This window comes from Pleurodeles waltl, chromosome 5 (assembly GCF_031143425.1).
Source record: "Pleurodeles waltl isolate 20211129_DDA chromosome 5, aPleWal1.hap1.20221129, whole genome shotgun sequence".
Taxonomy (NCBI): Eukaryota; Metazoa; Chordata; class Amphibia; order Caudata; family Salamandridae; genus Pleurodeles; species Pleurodeles waltl.
Window position 1 is genome coordinate 1,872,329,002 of NC_090444.1, and position 20,237 is coordinate 1,872,349,238.

The 20,237-nt window shown below is 59.3% G+C and overlaps 1 protein-coding gene across 1 annotated transcript in view; it reads right to left on the reverse strand.

The window, feature by feature from the left end:
• Positions 1–1,938: 1,938 nt before the first annotated feature.
• LOC138297450 (neuronal PAS domain-containing protein 4-like) overlaps positions 1,939–20,237 on the reverse strand; it is a 33,529-nt gene continuing 15,230 nt past the window's right edge. Inside the window, exons 5-10 of the mRNA XM_069236800.1 lie at positions 18,770–18,875; positions 16,671–16,899; positions 15,130–15,239; positions 7,716–7,851; positions 5,561–6,885; positions 1,939–3,098 (exon numbers count right to left, since the gene is read on the reverse strand). Coding sequence (XP_069092901.1) covers positions 3,076–3,098; positions 5,561–6,885; positions 7,716–7,851; positions 15,130–15,239; positions 16,671–16,899; positions 18,770–18,875 — 1,929 coding nt within the window. The 3' untranslated portion in view covers positions 1,939–3,075. The remainder of the gene's footprint in view (positions 3,099–5,560; positions 6,886–7,715; positions 7,852–15,129; positions 15,240–16,670; positions 16,900–18,769; positions 18,876–20,237) is intronic.

Genomic DNA, 20,237 nt, shown 5'->3' on the forward strand with positions numbered 1-20,237 from the left:
CACGGTCAGTGCTGGCTGCGTCACAGCGCTCTGGTATTTTACTCGCAACCCCGCTGGACAGCAGCCGCAGAGCTCTACAATATGGCTAAAAAACTCATTGATAAAGCCAAATAGCTCAGTCATGAAAGAGCTCCTTGCCTATGTCATTGTGGGGCATATTTATACTCCGTTTGCGCCGAATGTGTGTCATTTTTTTCGACGCAAATTTGGCGCAAAACTAACGCCATATTTATACTTTGGCGTCTAGCGCCAAAGTATGGGCAAATAGCGTCATTTTTTTGCGTGAACGCCTTCCTTGCGTTAATGAGATGCAAGGAAGGCGTTCCCGGCAAATGCGTCGTATTTATACTCCCGGGCAAAAATCACGCCCGGGAGTGGTCGGGTCAAAAAACCCCGCATTTGCGCCACTTTTTAATGCCTGGGTCAGGGTAGGCGTTAAGGGGCCTGTGGGCTCAAAATGAGCCCACAGGTGCCCTCCCCTGCCCCCAGGGACCCCCCCTGCAACCCTTGCCCACCCCAGGAGGACACCCAAGGATGGAGGGACCCATCCCAGGGACATTCAGGTAAGTTCAGGTAAGTATACATTTTTTTTTTTTTTTTGGGTGGCATAGGGGGGCCTTATTTGTGCCCCCCTACATGCCACTATGCCCAATGACCATGCCCAGGGGACATAAGTCCCCTGGGCATGGCCATTGGGCAAGGGGGCATGACTCCTGTCTATACTAAGACAGGAGTCATGTAAATGGCGTCTGGGCGTCGTTAAAAATGGCGCAAATCGGGTGGAGGCGATTTTTTGCGTCAACCTGACTTGCACCATTTTTAAGACGCCCTAGCGCCACTTTTCCCAACGCCGGCGCTGCCTGGTGTACGTGGTTTTTTTCCACGCACACCAGGCAGCGCCGGTCTGCTTGCGCCGGCTAACGCCATTCAATAAATACGGCGCCCGCATGGCGCTTCAGAATGACGTTAGCCGGTGCAAAAATTTTTGACGCTAAACTGCGTTAGCGCAGTTTAGCGTCAAAAAGTATAAATACGGGCCTGTGTGTCTTTGTGGAGGCGTGGAGGCGTGAGTGTGGGACGAGGGAACAAGCAACAACAGGTGGTGGGTGTCACGGGCGAGTAACGGCGAGGGAGAGTGGATGGGTGAAGCAACAAGAACGATGCAGGGGGGGCAACGACACGGAAAGGGGCAAGCAACAGGCCAAGCATCGACGTGAGCGGGGGCGGAGGTACAAGTAACAGCAACGACGGGTGAAAAGATCAACAGTCCCTCAGTCCCACCGCGAGGAGAGGAAGGGTGCGCTTAAAAAGAAACACAAACAATCAGCGATTGGTCCGCGCTCCACGGACGGGAGAAACGCAGAGAAAGCAGCGCACGCGATCCAATGAAGTGCCAGCAACAAGAGTGACAATGAAGCCAACGAATGGTAAGCAGTGGGCGGGCTCCAAGCCCCTTGAAGTTAACGGAAGTCTCACAAGCTACAGCGCAGGGGCCGTCTCAGATGAGCCCTAAAGAGTGCTTGGTCATTAAAGGCAGGTATTCTAATAAACTACACTGCTTCAAGGCGCTCTCCAGTCAGAAGAGGAGTGACCACAACTTCTGCTTGTCTGTGCCCGCTCAGCCCTTTTCATGGACAGGGTCACCCACCAGGGTCCCAGCAGAGCCATGATGGGAAACAATGGCCCTGCCTAAGTGTCAAGGCTTATGGGGGCGTGTATGAAGTGACCCTAAAATACAAACCTCCTCAGGCATGCATGGCTGAAAGTCTGTTTTAAGAGAAGTATGCTCTGTTTAACTGTTCGCAAGCACTCCGACTGGAAGAAGCAGGGTGGTAACCCAATAACCACACAAATATTAAAAAGATAATATTTAATATAGCTTTTCTTGATTGTCAAAATGTATAAAATGCGCTGAAATACATAAATATATATCCAGTATAAAAATATAGTCCTTCAAAAAAATAAGTTAAAAACAGATTTTTAAAAATGTGTAAATTCCAAATAATAATGCGTTACATAAAACCTTTCTGTTCAGGCTGAGTGCACCCAGCATACAAGAGGGCGATATCCCTCCCACACACAGAACTTGTGAGGATCCCTCACTCCGGAGGATGGCTGGAGGGCAGTGTGCGCCCAGGCGTCGAGCAGAGCCACTGACAGTCGCTGGAGAGGGCAGACGGGGTCCTTCAGAGCTCTGTTCACGGCAGTCTTTTGTCAGGCCTCAGGCGGGGCCCTCAAAGCGCTGGAGTCTCACGCAGGGCCCCACTGGTGTGTCACGCAGAGCCCTACTGAAGTGTCACGCAGGGCCACACTGTTGTGTCACGCAGGTCCCCTCAGAGCTCTGGTGAGGGCAGCCTCCTGCCAGGCCTCAGGTAGGTGCCCTCAAAGCTCTGGAGTCTCACATCAGGTTCCTCAGATGGGGTCTCACAGAGGTCCCCTCAAAGCTCTGGAGTCTCACACAAGGTTCCTCAGATGGGGTCTCACAGAGGTCCCCTCAGAGGTCTGGAGTCTCACACAAGGTTCCTCAGATGGGGTCTCACAGAGGTCCCCTCAGAGGTCTGGAGTCTCACACAAGGTTCCTCAGATGGGGTCTCATACAAGTCCACTCAGAGCTCTGGTGAGGGCAGCCTCCTATCAGGCCTCAGGTAGGGCCCCTCAGAGCTCTGGAGTCTCACGCAGGGCCCCTCAGAGCTCTGCAGTGTCACACTTGGCCCCTCAGATGGAGTCTCACACAGGGCCCCTCCGATGGAGTCTCACGCAGGGTCCCTCAGAGCTCTGGAGTCTCACGCAGGGTCCCTCAGATGGGGTCTCACACAGGGTCCCTCAGAGCTCTAGTTAGGGCAGTCTTTCACATGCCTCACACAGGATGTCTCAGAGCTCAGTGGGAGGCAGATCTATGCGGTGTATCTCTCCACGCAGGTCGCTCAGTCAGAGGGTGTGTAATCCATCTTTAGCGGCGTGGCCTGGACTGGTGTTCACTGCACACGCTGCACCACGCCATGCCTCCCGGACCCTGGCACCAGCTAGGCTGGCACTGTGCCATGCAGCTCGAGGCTGGCAAGTCTCAGACTCAGTTCAGAACATGGACTCCTCGCCACCTGCAATAAGAGACAGGAGACATCAGTGCGTGAAGGAGGCGAGAGGGAGTGCGGCCAAGCCAGACACAGAGAGAGATGGAGGGGACGGGCGGGTGGAGGGAGACAGAGAGAGGTGAGGAAGAGCGAGGGGTGCAGAGCCTACGATGCAGAAGGGTGTGAGAGGGTGAAGAGAGAGACTTGGATGAGGTCAGGAACAGCGACCTGAGAGCATCGACTGAACTGTGAGGAGAGACAGCCGAGACAATGAATATCCCTCCCCTGATCCCTGCTGCTGCGCTCACTCTCGTGTAGGCAGCTCACTCCCCCCTCACACCTCTCCTCCCTCACACCTCTCATCCCTCACACCTCTCATTCCTCACACCTCTCTCCTCACACCTCTCATCCCTCACATCTCTCATCCCTCACACCTCTCATCCCTCACATCTCTCATCCCTCACACCCCTCATCCCTCACATCTCATCCCTCACATCTCTCATCTCTCTCACCTGTCATCCCTCACATCTCTGCTCCCTCACATCTCTCTGCTCCTGTACTCACCCCTTGTGTAGGCAACTGTCTCCTGCACATCTCTCATCCCTCACACCTCTCATCCCTCACATCTCTCAACCCTAACATCTCTCATCCCTCACATCTCTCACCCCTCCCATCTCTCATCCCTCACACCTCTCATCCCTCACATCTCTCCTCCCTCACACCTCTCATTCCTCACACCTCTCCTCCCTCACACCTCTCATCCCTCACCTCTCATCCCTCACACCTCTCATCCCTCACACCTCTCATTCCTCACACCTCTCCTCCCTCACACCTCTCATCCCTCCCACCTCTTCTCCATCACATCTCTCCTCCCTCACATCTCTCATCCCTCACAACTCTCTGCTCCTCACATCTCTCCCTCACATCTCTCATCCCTCACACCTCTCATCCCAACATCTCTCATCCCTCACACCTCCCATCCCTCATCCCTCACACCTCTCATCCCTCACATCTCTCTGCTCCTCACATCTCTCATCCCTCACATCTCTCCTCCTTCACACCTCGCATCCCTCACATCTCTGCTCCCTCACATTTCTCTGCTCCTGTACTCATCCCTTGTGTAGGCAACTGTCTCCTGCACATCTCTCATCCCTCACACCTCTCATCCCTCACATCTCTCATCCCTCACACCTCTCATCCCTCACATCTCTTATCCCTCACATCTCTCACCCCTACCATCTCTCATCCCTCACACATCTCATCCCTCACACCTCTCATCCCTCACATCTCTCCTCCCTCATACCCCTCATTCCTCACACCTCTCATCCCTCACACCTCTCATCCCTCACACCTCTGCTCCCTCACATCTCTCCTCCCTCACATCTCTCATCCCTCACACCTCTCTGCTCCTCACATCTCTCTCCTCCCTCACATCTCTCACCCCTCACATCTCTCATCCCTCACACCTCTCATCCCTCACATCTCTCATCCCTCACACCTCTCATCCCTCACATCTCTCTGCTCCTCACATCTCTCATCCCTCACATCTTTCCTCCCTCACACCTCTCTTCCCTCACATCTCTCATCCCTCACACCTCTCATCCCTCGCACCTCTCCTCCCGCATAGCTCTCATCCCTCACATCTCTCCTCCCTCACATCTTTCATCCCACACATCTCTCCTACCTCATACCTCTCATCCCTCACATCTCTCATCCCTCACACCTCTCCTCCCTCACATCTCTCACATCTGTGTTCCCTCACATCTCTCACCTCGCATCCCTCACATCTCTCATCCCTCACACCCCTCATCCCTCACATCTCTCATCCCTCACATCTCTCCTCCCTCACACCTCTCATCCCTCACACTTCTCATCTCTCACACCTCTCATCCCTCACATCTCTCATCACTCACACCTCTCTGCTCTTCATATCTCTCTCATCCCTCACACCTCTCATCCCTCACATCTCTGCTCCCTCACATCTCTCATCACTCACACCTCTCTGCTCTTCATATCTCTCTCATCCCTCACACCTCTCATCCCTCACGCCTCTCCTCCCTCACATCTCTCCTCCCTCACATCTCTCATCCCTCACATCTCTCACCCCTCCCATTTCTCATCCCTCACACCTCTCATCCCTCACATCTCTCCTCCCTCACACCTCTCATCCCTTGCATCTCTCCTCCCTCACATCTCTCATCCCTCACATCGCTCCTCCCTCACATCTCTCACATCTATCTCCTCCCTCACATCAGTCTGGGGGTCACTGGGTAAGGTGCTCAGAGACCCTTTCTACTTCCATGGCACCCAGTCCCACCTCCCACATTGCTGCACCCCAGGTCATGAGTTGGTTGTAGCTGACCTCCCTCTCTGACCACTCTTGGTGCTGGCTTCACCCCTTCTTGTTTATCCCACCTCCTCACAAGCCCTCCTGCCCACCCCCTCCAGACCAGGGCTGTGATCTCTGTCCCCTCCTCACCACCCCTTACCGTGAGGAACCTCCACCTGCAGACCATCCTTGAGTAGATACATCTCAGGGGCGCAGCTTGGTGCAGTCATGGACTCTTCCAGAGCGCTCCTCGCATCCCTGAGCCGGGGTCCTTCCGGGCACTTGGCCTCCATTGTGAAAGCTTCAGGTGTATGAAGACTCCCAGTGCAAGAGCCCCCTCTCTCCACCGGGGCGCTGAGGGTCTCCACCTCGGCACAGAGGTCCATCAGGATGCTGGAGATGGCGCTTTCATCCAGAGCGGGATCCTGGACCTCGCCATGGTGTCTCCCCTTAGGTGCCCTCCAACCACCTACAGAAGCCCTCTCTTGGAGTCCGTGGTGCGCCGGCCGGCTGTACACAGAGAAGCTTTCCGCCATCGACCTCAGCTGGGAAGCCAGGAGGCTGATTTCTTGCCACTCATGGTCCATGTACTGGGGCCTGCCACTGCTGGGTGGAGAAGCCCTTGAGATGTCCACCCTGCGCTCTGCTGACACTTCCTGGAACACCTCATATGGTGAAGGACCGGGAAGTCCATGGTCCTCTGGGGGCGAGAGGAAGGCCACATGCTCCCCGGCACTGCTTGGGTAGAAGCCCTCATGCTCCCCGGCACTGCTTGGGTAGAAGGCCTCATGCTCCCCGGCACTGCTTGGGTAGAAGCCCTCATGCTCCCCGGCACTGCTTGGGTAGAAGTCTGCCTCGGCCACCAGTGTGTCCTCCTCGTTGGGGCTCATCAGAGAGTCGGGGACGAGAGCCCTGAGGTGGGGGCTGAAGAAGGCAATGGAGCCTCCTAGGTCCCAGTCCTCCTTGGCCAGGCTGGGGTCCACCATGGCTTCCAGTCTGTCAGCTGCAGCAGTTGTCCTGACTGGTGGCCAATGTTCTCCGAGAACCTGCCGAGAGTCCATGTGTGGGCTGTGCTCAGAGGGGAGGTCCCAGGACTCTGCAGTGAGAGGTCCAGTGTCAGATGAAGGGGAGTCCGAACTGGTCAGCCCTGAAAGACTGGAGGTGTCCGACTCCGGGGTGTATGGAGGGGTGAAGGCACAGGCTGTGTCCAGACAGGGATCCGCCTTCTGAACCTCAAGGGACGAAGCCCTGGAGGAGACACTGGAGGTGGTCTGCCGTGCTCTAGCTCGCTTGCTCTCTTGATCCCTGGAGGCCGCTTTCCGCTTGGGGGTCCCTGGTAGTGTCCTCCGGTTGTAGGGGTGGCTCGATTGCTCTGCGCTCAACACACCAGGCCTGGACTGCTGACCTCCTTCCATTGGTGAACCAGTGGTGGTCCTCCGGATGGCACAGGTCTGGTCCTGGCCAAGGTAGCAGGCCTCTTCTGCACTGTTGGAACCAAAATCATGGAGCATGAGAGAGAGGTCACTTGGAGACAAAGACATACACCCAAGAGGCAGACTCTCGACTTCCGGCTACATCTCACTTTACATAAAGGGCAAACGTCTTCTGTATTACTAATAGCTGTGACACTGTGGGAAGCTGGCACTTGGTTGCAGTACCCCCCCCCCCACATACCTTTTTGCCTGGTTTCTGAATGCAACTTGGACTGGAGTGCACTGGAATCCTGCCAACCAGGTTCCCAGTGCCAGTGTTCTTTCCATAAAACATGGCAAAAGTAATTGGATACACCTTTAGCTACCACTATAAGTCCCTAGTAAATGGTACTTAGGTACTCAGGGCATGGAGTACTAAGGAAAGGCCTCTGAGGGCAGCAGGACTGATACTGCCACCCTCTAGGACAGAGGTCTCCAAACTTTTTAATGCAGCGCCCCCCCCCAGTTGAAAAATAAAAATCATTGGGCCCCCCTCAGAATTTTTCACAATTATTCTATAAACATGGCAATGTTTAACTATGTCTAAACCTATTTAAACATTGCAGTTAAGTACTGTTACCTTTTTAAAACTGCAATAACATGCTTCTGCTTAAAACAAAGGGCTGTTATCTGTATATTATTTATTTTGGCCAGAGTCTGGGGCCCCCCCTGGGATCACTTGAGGCCCCTCTTGGGGGGCCCGCCCCCCAGTTTGAAGACCTCTGCTCTAGGACCATGCAGCCAGATGCACCCAGCACTGCCATAGCAGGGTGAGTGTCCTGGTACAATCCAAACATGCAGACTCAACGTGGCATGTGTGTGTGGGTGGGTGTGAGGTCTCACCTGAGGATCCGGTTTATACAGCCAATGGTCTGCCCATGTCTCTCTCTTGTTGCAGTGACCTGAACCCACACGTGGGTCAGTCCCTCAGTCAGCATCCGCACTGCAAACTTCACTTCACCTGAGCCATCGCCTCTCACTGCAGACAGAAGGAAGAGGGCACAGGTGAGGCCTTGGATGTATACAGACCAAGGTGTGAGGGTCAGGGGTGTAGACATGAGGAGAAGGGAGCAAGGGTGAGGCCTGAGAAGTCTGTAGCGGTCTCTCAGACCAAGGTGTTAGGGTCAGGGATGTAGACATGAGGAGAAGGGAGCACTGGTATGGCCTGAGAGGTCAGCAGCGGTCCCTTAGACCAAGGTGTGAGGGTCAGGGGTGTAGATGTGAGGACAGGTGAGCACAGGTGAGACATACAGCGGTCTCTCAGACCAAGGTGTGAGGGTCAGGGGTGTAGATGTAAGGGCAGGTGAGCACAGGTGAGGTCTTCAGTGGTCTCTCAGACCAAGGTGTGAGGGTCAGGGGTGTAGATGTGAGGATAGGTGAGCACAGGTGAGACGTACAGCGGTGTCTCAGACCAAGGTGTGAGGGTCAGGGGTGTAGATGTGAGGGCAGGTGAGCACAGGTGAGGCGTACAGCGCTCTCTCAGACCAAGGTGTGAGGGTCAGGGGTGTAGATGTGAGGACAGGTGAGCACAGGTGAGACGTACAGCGGTCTCAAACCAAGGTGTGAGGGTCAAGGGTGTAGATGTGAGGACAGGTGAGCACAGGTGAGAAATGCAGCGGTCTCAGACCAAGGTGTGAGAGTCAGGGGTGTCGATGTGAGGACAGGTGAGCACAGGTGAGGTCTTCAGTGGTCTCTCAGACCAAGGTGTGAGGGTCAAGGGTGTAGATGTGAGGACAGGTGAGCACAGGTGAGACGTACAGCGGTCTCAGACCAAGGTGCGAGGGTCAGGGGTGTAGCTGTGAGAACAGGTGAGCACAGGTGAGACGTACAGCGGTCTCTCAGCCCAAGGTGTGAGGGTCAGGGGTGTAGATGTGAGGACAGGTGAGCACAGGTGAGACGTACAGCGGTGTCTCAGACCAAGGTGTGAGGGTCAGGGGTGTAGATGTGAGGGCAGGTGAGCACAGGTGAGGCGTACAGCGGTTTCTCAGACCAAGGTGTGAGGGTCAGGGGTGTAGGCGTGAGGGCAGGTGAGCACAGGTGAGGCGCACAGCGGTCTCTCAGACCAAGGTGTGAGGGTCAGGGTGTAGATGTGAGGACAGGTGAGGCGTACAGTGGTCTCTCAGACCAAGGTGTGAGGGTCAGGGGTGTAGATGTGAGGACAGGTGAGCACAGGTGAGACGTACAGCGGTGTCTCAGACCAAGGTGTGAGGGTCAGGGGTGTAGATGTGAGGACAGGTGAGCACAGGTGAGGTGCACAGCGGTCTCTCAGACCAAGGTGTGAGGGTCAGGGGTGTAGGCGTGAGGGCAGGTGAGCACAGGTGAGGTGCACAGCGGTCCCTCAGACCAAGGTGTGAGGGTCAGGGGTGTAGATGTGAGGACAGGTGAGCACAGGTGAGGCGTACAGCGGTCTCTCAGACCAAGGTGTGAGGGTCAGGGGTGTAGATGTGAGGACAGGTGAGCACAGGTGAGACATACAGCGGTCTCTCAGACCAAGGTGTGAGGGTCAGGGGTGTAGATGTAAGGGCAGGTGAGCACAGGTGAGGTCTTCAGTGGTCTCTCAGACCAAGGTGTGAGGGTCAGGGGTGTAGATGTGAGGATAGGTGAGCACAGGTGAGACGTACAGCGGTCTCTCAGACGAAGGTGTGAGGGTCAGGGGTGTAGATGTGAGGGCAGGTGAGCACAGGTGAGGTCTTCAGTGGTCTCTCAGACCAAGGTGTGAGGGTCAGGGGTGTAGATGTGAGGACAGGTGAGCACAGGTGAGACGTACAGCGGTCTCTCAGACCAAGGTGTGAGGGTCAGGGGTGTAGATGTGAGGGCAGGTGAGCACAGGTGAGGTCTTCAGTGGTCTCTCAGACCAAGGTGTGAGGGTCAGGGGTGTAGATGTGAGGACAGGTGAGCACAGGTGTGACGTACAGCGGTCTCTCAGACCAAGGTGTGAGGGTCTGGGGCCGAAGGGGCAAAGGCAGGTGAGGCCTGAGTGTGGGCAGCAGTCGGGGAGCTCTCAGACAGTGGAGGTGGGGAGCCCCTGGCTTTGCAGGGTTAAGGAAGTGAGAGGGAAGCACAAGTGAGGCCTTCAATGAAGTGAGGCGTCAGTTCAAGGCCCGGGCGTCCTGGGAGCTGTGGGAACAATGAAAGGGGGTGCTGGTGAGGGGGGCTGCTGGGAGCAGGACAAGAGAGAGGTACAGGTTATGAGCTGTGAGGGCAAGGAAGGGTGCTGGAGCGGGAGCCTGCAGGGACAAGGAAGAGGGGGCACAGGCGAGGGAGTGTGTAGGTACAAGGCAGGGGGCACAGGTGTGGGGCACAGGTGAGGGAGTGTGTGGGTACAAGGCAGGGGGCACAGGTGTGGGAGCACAGGTGAGGGAGTGTGTGGGTACAAAACAGGGGGCACAGGTCAGGGAGTGTGTGAGAACAAGGCAGCGGGCACCAGTGTGGGGCACAGGTGAGTGAGTGTGTGGGTACAATGCAGGGGGTCCAGGTGTGGGAGCACAGGTGAGTGAGTGTGTGGGTACAAGGCAGGGGTACAGGTGTGGGAGCACAGGTGAGTGAGTGTGTGGGTACAAGGCAGGGGTACAGGTGTGGGGGCATGGGTGAGGGAACCTGTAGGAACAAGGCAGGGGGCACAGGTCAGGGAGTGTGTGGGAACAAGGCAGCAGACACCAGTGTGGGGCACAGGTGAGTGAGTGTGTGGGTACAAGGCAGGGGGCACAGGTGTGGGAGCACAGGTGAGGGAGTGTGTGGGTACAAGGCAGGGGGCACAGGTCAGGGAGTGTGTGGGAACAAGGCAGCGGGCACCAGTGTGGGGCACAGGTCAGGGAGTGTGTGGGTACAAGGCAAGGGGGCACAGGTGTGGGAGCACAGGTGAGGGAGTGTGTGGGTACAAGGCAGGGGGCACAGGTCAGGGAGTGTGTGGGAACAAGGCAGCGGGCACCAGTGTGGGGCACAGGTGAGTGAGTGTGTGGGTACAATGCAGGGGGTCCAGGTGTGGGAGCACAGGTGAGTGAGTGTGTGGGTACAGGGCAGGGGTACAGGTGTGGGGGCATGGGTGAGGGAGCCTGTAGGAACAAGGCAGGTGGGATGGGGAGAGGTCTGTGGGGAAAAGGGTGGGGGCACAGGTGAGGGGTCTGTGGGGGCACGGGCAGGGAGGTGAGGCCGAGGTGAGCGTTAAGTAGGGTGCCCTGTGCCTGTGAGACAAGGGGTGGTGGTACAAGGGCAGAGGGGTTCAGGAGAGGGTTCTATGAGGACAAAGACAGGGGAGCACAGGTCTGTGGGGATAAGGACAGCGGCAAGGACAGGGGGCACAGGTGAGGGGTCTGTGTTGACAACGACAGGGGGCACAGGTGAAGGGTCTGTGGGGACAAGGACGGGGGCACAAGTGAGGGGTCTGTGGTGACAAGGAAAAGGGGCACAGGTGAGGGGTCTGTGGGGACAAGGACAGGGGCCACAGGTGAGGGGTCAGTGGGGACAAGGGCAGGGGGCACAGGTGAGGGGTCAGTGGTGACAAGGGCAGGGGGCACCGGTGAGGGGTCAATGGGGACAAGGGCAGGGGGCACAGGTGAGGGTTCAGTGGTGACAAGGACAGGGGCCACAGGTGAGGGGTCGGTGGGGACAAGGGCAGGGGCCACAGGTGAGGGGTCAGTGGTGACAAGGGCAGGGGGCATAGGTGAGGGTTCAGTGGTGGCAAGGGCAGGGGGCACAGGTGAGGGGTCAGTGGGGACAAGGACAGGGGCCACAGGTGAGGGTTCAGTGGTGGCAAGGGCAGGAGGCACAGGTGAGGGGTCTGTGGGGACATGGGCAGGGGGCACAGGTGAGGGGTCTGTGTGGAGGGCAGGGGGCACAGGTGAGGGGTCTGTGGTGACAAGGACAGGGGGCACAGGTGAGGGGTCTGTGCGGACAACGACAGGGGGCACAGGTGAGCGGTTTGTGGGGACAAGGACAGGGGGTACAGGTGAGGGGTCTGTGGGGACAAGGACAGGGGCACAAGTGAGGGGTCTGTGCGGACAAGGACAGGGGGCACAGGTGAGGGGTCTGTGGTGACAAGGACAGGGGGCACAGGTGAGGGTTCAGTGGGGACAAGGGCAGGGGGCACAGGTGAGGGGTCTGACCCAGACAAGGACAGGGGGCACAGGTGATGGGTCAGTTAGGACAAGGACAGGGGGCACAGATGAGGGGTCTGTGGGGACAAGGGCAGGGGGCACAGGTGATGGGTCAGTTGGGACAAGGACAGGGGGCACAGGTGAGGGGTCTGTGGGGAGAAGGACAGGGGGCACAGATGAGGGGTCTGTGGGGACAAGGGCAGGGGGCACAGGTGAGGGGTATGACCCAGACAAGGACAGGGGGCACAAGTGAGGGGTCTGTGCGGACAAGGACAGGGGGCACAGGTGAGGGGTCTGTGGGGACAAGGGCAGGGGGCACAGGTGAGGGGTCTGTGGTGACAAGGACAGGGGGCACAGGTGAGGGTTCAGTGGGGACAAGGGCAGGGGGCACAGGTGAGGGGTATGACCCAGACAAGGACAGGGGGCACAGGTGATGGGTCAGTTAGGACAAGGACAGGGGGCACAGATGAGGGGTCTGTGGGGACAAGGGCGGGGGCACAGGTGATGGGTCAGTTGGGACAAGGACAGGGGGCACAGGTGAGGGGTCTGTGGGGACAAGGACAGGGGGCACAGATGAGGGGTCTGTGGGGACAAGGACAGGGGGCACAGGTGAGAGGTCTGTGGGGACAAGGGCAGGGGGCATAGGTGAGAGGTCTGTGGGGACAAGGGCAGGGGGCACAGGTGAGAGGTCTGTGGGGACAAGGGCAGGGGGCACAGGTGAGGGGTCTGTGGGGACCAGGACAGGGGGCACAGGTGAGAGGTCTGTGGGGACAAGGGCAGGGGGCACAGGTGAGGGGTCAGTAGGGACAAGGGCAGGGGCACAGGTGAGGGGTCTGTGGGGACAAGGACAGGGGGCACAGGTGAGAGGTCTGTGGGGACAAGGGCAGGGGGCACAGGTGAGGGTTCTGTGGGGACCAGGACAGGGGGCACAGGTGAGAGGTCTGTGGGGACAAGGGCAGGGGGCACGGGTGAGGGGTCTGTGGTGACAAGGGCAGGGGGCACAGGTGATGGGTCAGTTGGGACAAGGACAGGGGGCACAGATGAGGGGTCTGTGGGGAGAAGGACAGGGGGCACAGATGAGGGGTCTGTGGGGACAAGGGCAGGGGGCACAGGTGAGGGGTATGACCCAGACAAGGACAGGGGGCACAAGTGAGGGGTCTGTGCGGACAAGGACAGGGGGCACAGGTGAGGGGTCTGTGGGGACAAGGGCAGGGGGCACAGGTGAGGGGTCTGTGGTGACAAGGACAGGGGGCACAGGTGAGGGTTCAGTGGGGACAAGGGCAGGGGGCACAGGTGAGGGGTATGACCCAGACAAGGACAGGGGGCACAGGTGATGGGTCAGTTAGGACAAGGACAGGGGGCACAGATGAGGGGTCTGTGGGGACAAGGGCGGGGGCACAGGTGATGGGTCAGTTGGGACAAGGACAGGGGGCACAGGTGAGGGGTCTGTGGGGACAAGGACAGGGGGCACAGATGAGGGGTCTGTGGGGACAAGGACAGGGGGCACAGGTGAGAGGTCTGTGGGGACAAGGGCAGGGGGCACAGGTGAGAGGTCTGTGGGGACAAGGGCAGGGGGCACAGGTGAGAGGTCCGTGGGGACAAGGGCAGGGGGCACAGGTGAGGGGTCTGTGGGGACCAGGACAGGGGGCACAGGTGAGAGGTCTGTGGGGACAAGGGCAGGGGGCACAGGTGAGGGGTCAGTAGGGACAAGGGCAGGGGCACAGGTGAGGGGTCTGTGGGGACAAGGACAGGGGGCACAGGTGAGAGGTCTGTGGGGACAAGGACAGGGGGCACAGGTGAGAGGTCTGTGGGGACAAGGGCAGGGGACACAAGTGAGAGGTCTGTGGGGACAAGGGCAGGGGGCACAGGTGAGGGGTCTGTGGGGACCAGGACAGGGGGCACAGGTGAGAGGTCTGTGGGGACAAGGGCAGGGGGCACAGGTGAGCGGTTTGTGGGGACAAGGACAGGGGGTCCAGTGAGGGGTCTGTGGGGACCAGGACAGGGGGCACAGGTGAGAGGTCTGTGGGGACCAGGACAGGGGGCACAGGTGAGAGGTCTGTGGTGACAAGGACAGGGGGCACAGGTGAGAGGTCTGTGGGGACAAGGGCAGGGGGCACGGGTGAGAGGTCTGTGGTGACAAGGACAGGGGGCACAGGTGAGAGGTCTGTGGGGACAAGGGCAGGGGGCACAGGTGAGCGGTTTGTGGGGACAAGGACAGGGGGTACAGGTGAGGGGTCTGTGGTGACAAGGACAGGGGGCACAGGTGAGAGGTCTGTGGTGACAAGGACAGGGGGCACAGGTGAGAGGTCTGTGGGGACAAGGGCAGGGGGCACAGGTGAGGGGTCTGTGGTGACAAGGACAGGGGGCACAGGTGAGGGGTCTGTGGGGACAAGGGCAGGGGGCACAGGTGAGCGGTTTGTGGGGACAAGGACAGGGGGTACAGGTGACGGGTCTGTGGGGACCAGGACAGGGGGCACAGGTGAGAGGTCTGTGGGGACAAGGGCAGGGGGCACAGGTGAGGGGTCTGTGGTGACATGGACAGGGGGCACAGGTGAGGGGTCTGTGGGGACAAGGACAGGGGGTACAGGTGAGGGGTCTGTGGGGACCAGGACAGGGGGCACAGGTGAGAGGTCTGTGGGGACCAGGACAGGGGGCACAGGTGAGAGGTCTGTGGGGACAAGGGCAGGGGGCACAGGTGAGGGGTCTGTGGTGACAAGGACAGGGGGCACAGGTGAGGGGTCTGTGGGGACAAGGGCAGGGGGCACAGGTGAGCGGTCTGTGGGGACAAGGACAGGGGGTACAGGTGACGGGTCTGTGGGGACCAGGACAGGGGGCACAGGTGAGAGGTCTGTGGGGACAAGGGCAGGGGGCACAGGTGAGGGGTCTGTGGTGACAAGGACAGGGGGCACAGGTGAGGGGTCTGTGGGGACAAGGACAGGGGGCACAGGTGAGGGGTCTGTGGGGACAAGGACAGGGGGCACAGGTGAGAGGTCTGTGGGGACCAGGACAGGGGGCACAGGTGAGAGGTCTGTGGGGACAAGGACAGGGGGCACAGGTGAGAGGTCTGTGGTGACAAGGACACGGGGGGAGACAGAGGTGAGGGTAAAGTAGGGTACCCTGTGCCTGTGAGACAAGGGGTGCTTGTACAAGACGCCCCCACTTACACAGCTCCTGGTGCCGGGACACCCCCAAGTTCAGGTCCTCGGGATGCAGCAAACTGTACCAGGACCGACCAATCAGCTGGCGGGGCTGGTACCCAAGGTGATGGAAGACACTGTGGAGCGAGAGGTCAGAGGTTAGAGGTCACCTAATGTTTAACATCGGATGTAAAGGGTGGGGGGCTCTAGAGGGGGTGTGGCCTAAGAAGTATGTCTAAGAAACCTTCCCAAGGGGCGTGGCCTGGTGCAGTGACATACAATACCCTGCTTTACAAGGGCACGTGCGCAGCATTACTGCTTCCTCTCCATGGGGGGTGAGGTGTACCAAGGTGGGCGCAGGTTGGTTATCCTGCCCTTACCCTTTTCCCACCCCCTGGCACACCACCGCATAACCTGCCCTACTCCTGCCCACATGAACTCACTTGCCCTGCTCCTGCCCACACCCACCCCTGCCACACAATCTCACCTGCCCTTCCCCTCCCCAATGTGCTCACCTGCCCTCATGCCCACATCCCCTGGCACACAGCCTCACCAGCCCTCCTCCTCCTCTTGCCCACATTTCCTGGCACACAACCTCACCAGACCTCTTTCTACCCACATCCTTTGTCACATTATCTCACTATCCCTCCTTCTGCCCTCAGACCGTGGAACTTGATCTCACCAACCCTCCTCCTGCCCACATTCCCTGGCACATGACCTCACCAGCCCTCCCCCTGCCCACATCCCCTGGCACACAGCCTCCCCAGCCCTCCTCCTCCTCTTGCCCACATTCCCTGGCACACAACCTCACCAGACCTCTTTCTACCCACATCCTTTGTCACATTATCTCACCAGCCCTCCTCCTGCCCACAGACCGTGGCACTTGATCTCACCAACCCTCCTCTTACCCACATTCCCTGGCACACAGCCTCACCAACCCTCCTTCTGCCCACATTCCCTGGTACGACCTCACCAGCCCTCCCCCTGCCCACATACCCTGGCACACAGCTTCAACAGCCCTCCCCCTGCCCACATACCCTGGCACACAGCTTCAACAGCCCTCCTCCTGCCCACATTCCCTGGCACACAGCTTCACCAGCCCTCCTCCTGCCCACATACCCTAGCACACACCTTCACAGCCCTCCTCCTGCCCACATACCCTGGCACACACCTTCACAGCCCTCCTCCTGCCCACATACCCTGGCACACAGCTTCACCAGCCCTCCTGCTGCCCACATTCCCTGGCACACAGCCTCACCCAACCCTCCTCCTACCCACATTCCCTGGCACATAATCTCACCAGCCCCCCCCCACCCCCCCCCTGCCCACGTACCCTGGCACACACCTTCACAGCCCTCCTCCTGCCCACATACCCTGGCACACACCTTCACAGCCCTCCTCCTGCCCACATACCCTGGCACACACCTTCACCAGCCCTCCTGCTGCCCACATTCCCTGGCACACAGCCTCACCCAACCCTCCTCCTACCCACATTCCCTGGCACATAATCTCACCAGCCCCCCCCCCCACCACCACCCCTGCCCACGTACACTGGCACACAGCCTCACCTGTCCGTCACCTCTGTCAGCCTCATGTCCAGTGTGTGCTGGCTCCGGAAGGAGGCGCTGTGGGTCAGCCAGGCCTCCTCGGACCCGAGCTCCAGCGGGGTGCAGAGGGCCAGGAAGGTGGCCGGGGCCGTGGAGGGCAGGAAGCGGCCTCGGACCAGCACTGCCCGGTCCCCACCGTGCTGCAGGCGCATCACCTTCTCACTCTGCAGATGGCATACAAAGCTGGTCTCTGGGGGAGAGAGAGGCAGGGTTATCACCTGGGCACCACCAGGGAGGGGCAGAGGGATGCACTGAGCACCCCCAGGGAGAAAGGGGGTAGAGGGGGAGGGTTATAACCTGGGCACCACCGCAGAGGGGCAGAGGGATGGCACTGGGCTCCACCAGGGAGAAAGTGGGCAGAGCGGGAGGGTTAGACCCCTGGACACCACCGAAGAGGGGAAGAGGCATGGCACTGGGCATGCCAGGGAGGGGCAGAGTGGTGGCACTTGGTACCACCGGTGATGGGCAGAGCCCGTGGCACCACCAGGAAGGGGCAGAGGGATGGTACTGGGCACCACCAGGGAGAGAGGAGGGAAGAGTGGGGGGGTTAGGCCCCTGGACACCACCGAAGAGGGGCAGAGGCATTGCACTGGGCACGGCCGGGGAGGGGCAGAGTGATGGCACTAGGTACCACCGGTGATGGGAAGAGCCCGTGACACCACCAGGAAGGGACAGAGGGATGGCACTGGGCACCACCAAGGAGGGCAGAGCCCTGGGCCCACGGGGGAGGGTCAGAGAGATGGCACTGGGTACCAGCGTGGAGAGGCAGAGAGATGGTGGGCACCACCAGGGAGGAGTCGGGGGGGGGGGGGGGTTAGAGCCCAGGGCATCACAAGGGAGGGGCAGAGAGATGGCACTGGGCACCAACCGGGAGGGCAGAGGGATGGCGCAGGGCACCTCCAGGGAGAGAAGGGGTAAACATAGGGTTAAAACCCTGGGCACCACCAGAGAGTGGCAGAGGGATGGCTCTTGGCACCACCAAGGAGGGCAGATCCCTGGGCACCACTGGGGAGGAGCAGAGAGATGGCACTGGGCATCACCAGGTAGAAGAGGGGAGGTCGGGGTTAGACCACTGGCACGGTCTTGCAGTAGGGAGGCGGAGGGTGGGGACATCTGAGAGCACTGCCTCATCCCTCACCAAGGACGAGGGGTATGTGGGAGTCTCACGCAGGTAGGGAGGAGAGACCCTTAGGAAGCGGTGGAGGGTCTCACACAGACAGGAGAGACACTGAGGGAGCGGCGGAGGGTCTCACACAGACAGAGGGAGGAGAGACACTGAGGGAGCGGTGGAGGGTCTCACACAGACAGGAGAGACACTGAGGGAGCGGTGCAGGGTCTCACACAGACAGGGAGGAGAGACACTGAGGGAGCGATGGAGGGTCTCACACAGACAGGGAGGGAGGAGAGACACTGAGGGAGTGGTGGAGGGTCTCACACAGACAGGGAGGAGTGACACTGAGGGAGCGATGGAGGGTCTCACACAGACAGAGAGGGAGGAGAGACACTGAGGGAGCGGTGGAGGGTCGCACACAGACAAGGAGGGAGGAGAGACACTGAGGGAGCGGTGGAGGGTCTCACACAGACAGGGAGGAGAGACACTGAGGGAGCGGTGGAGGGTCTCACACACACACAGGAAGGAGAGATACTGAGGGAGTGGTCACGGTGGAGGATCTCACACAGACAGGGAGGAGAGACACTGGGGGAGCTATGGAGGGTCTCACACAGACAGGTAGGAGAGACACTAAGGGAGCGGTCACAGTGGAGGGTCTCACACAGACAGGGAGGAGAGGCACTGTGGGAGCGGTGGAGGGTCTCACACAGACAGGGAGGAGAAACACTGAGGGAGCGGTGGAGGGTCTCACACAGACAGGGAGGGAGGAGAGACACTGAGGGAGCGGTGGAGGGTCTCATACAGACAGGGAGGAGAGACACTGGGGGAGCTGTGGAGGGTCTCACACAGACAGGGAGGAGAGACACTGAGGGAGCGGTGGAGGGTCTCACACAGACAGGGAGGAGAGGTACCAAGGGAACAGTTAGCACAGCGCCTTGAGGCCCCTCACCTGATCCCGGCGCCCCCTCTGCCTCTCGCAGTTTCCTCTGCACCTCCTGGGCCTCCGAGGCGTGAATGAGGTGAAAGAATGAGTCCCCCTGAGCGAGCAGCTCCACCTGTGGAGGGAGGAGAGGGTGAGCTCTGGGCTCTCGCACCAACGCAAGATTTATCACCAAGGTCACAGGCTGAGACAGGGGCTGCGATGGGAATCAACGGCCTGGCTGCTCAGCCACCCCGCACGCTCGCCACAACCTCCCTGCTAGCCAACTCTAGCCCCTGCTAGCCACCATCAGCCCCTGCTAGCCAACTCCAGCCCCTGCTAGCCAACTCCGGTCCCTGCTAGCCACCATCAGCCCCTGCTAGCCATCTCCAGCCCCTGCTAGCCACCACCAGCCCCTGGTAGCCAGGTCAGTCCCTCCTAGCTAACACCAACCCCTGCTAGCCAACTCCAGCCCCTGCTAGCCACCACCAGCCCTTGCTACTCAGACCAGTCCCGGCTAGCCAACACCAGCCGTTGCTAGCCAACACCAATCCCTGCTAGCCAACACCAATCCCTGCTAGCCAATACCAGCCCTTGCTAGCCAACACCATTCCTGCTAGCCAACACCAGCCCCTGCTAGCCACCACCAGCGCCTGCTAGCCAATGCCAGCCCTTGGTAGCCAGACCAGTCCCTGCTAGCTAACACCAACGCCTGCTAGCCACCACCAGCCCCTGCTAGCCAACTCCAGACCCTGCTAGCCAACACCAGCCCATGTTACTCAGACCAGTCCCGGCTAGTCAACACCAGCCCTTGCTAGCCAACACCAATCACTGCTAGCCAACACCAGCCCTTGCTAGTCAACGCCAATCCCTGCTAGCCAACACCAGCCCTTGCTAGCCAACACCAATCCCTGAAAGACAACACGAGCCCTTGCTAGCCAACACCAATCCCTGCTAGCCAACACCAGCGCCTGCTAGCCAGACCAATCCCTGCTAGCCCACACCAACCCTTGCCAGCCAACTCCAGCCCCTGCTAGCCACCGCCAGCCTCTGCTAGCCAACTCCAGACCCTGCTAGCCAACACTAGCCCATGTTACTCAGACTAGTCCCTGCTAGCCAACACCAGCCCTTGCTAGCCAACACCAATCCCTGCTAGCCAACACCAGCGCCTGCTAGCCACCACCAGCCCCTGCTAGCCAGACCAGTCCCTGCTAGCCCACACCAACCCTTGCTAGCCAACTCCAGCCCCTGCTAGCCACCGCCAGCCTCTGCTAGCCAACTCCAGACCCTGCTAGCCAACACTAGCCCATGTTACTCAGACTAGTCCCTGCTAGCCATCACCAGCCCTTGCTAGCCAACACCAATCCCTGCTAGTCAACACCAGCGCCTGCTAGCCACCACCAGCCCCTGGTAGCCAGACCAGTCCCTGCTAGCTAACACCAACCCCTGCTAGCCAACTCCAGCACCTGCTAGCCACCGCCAGCCTCTGCTAGCCAAC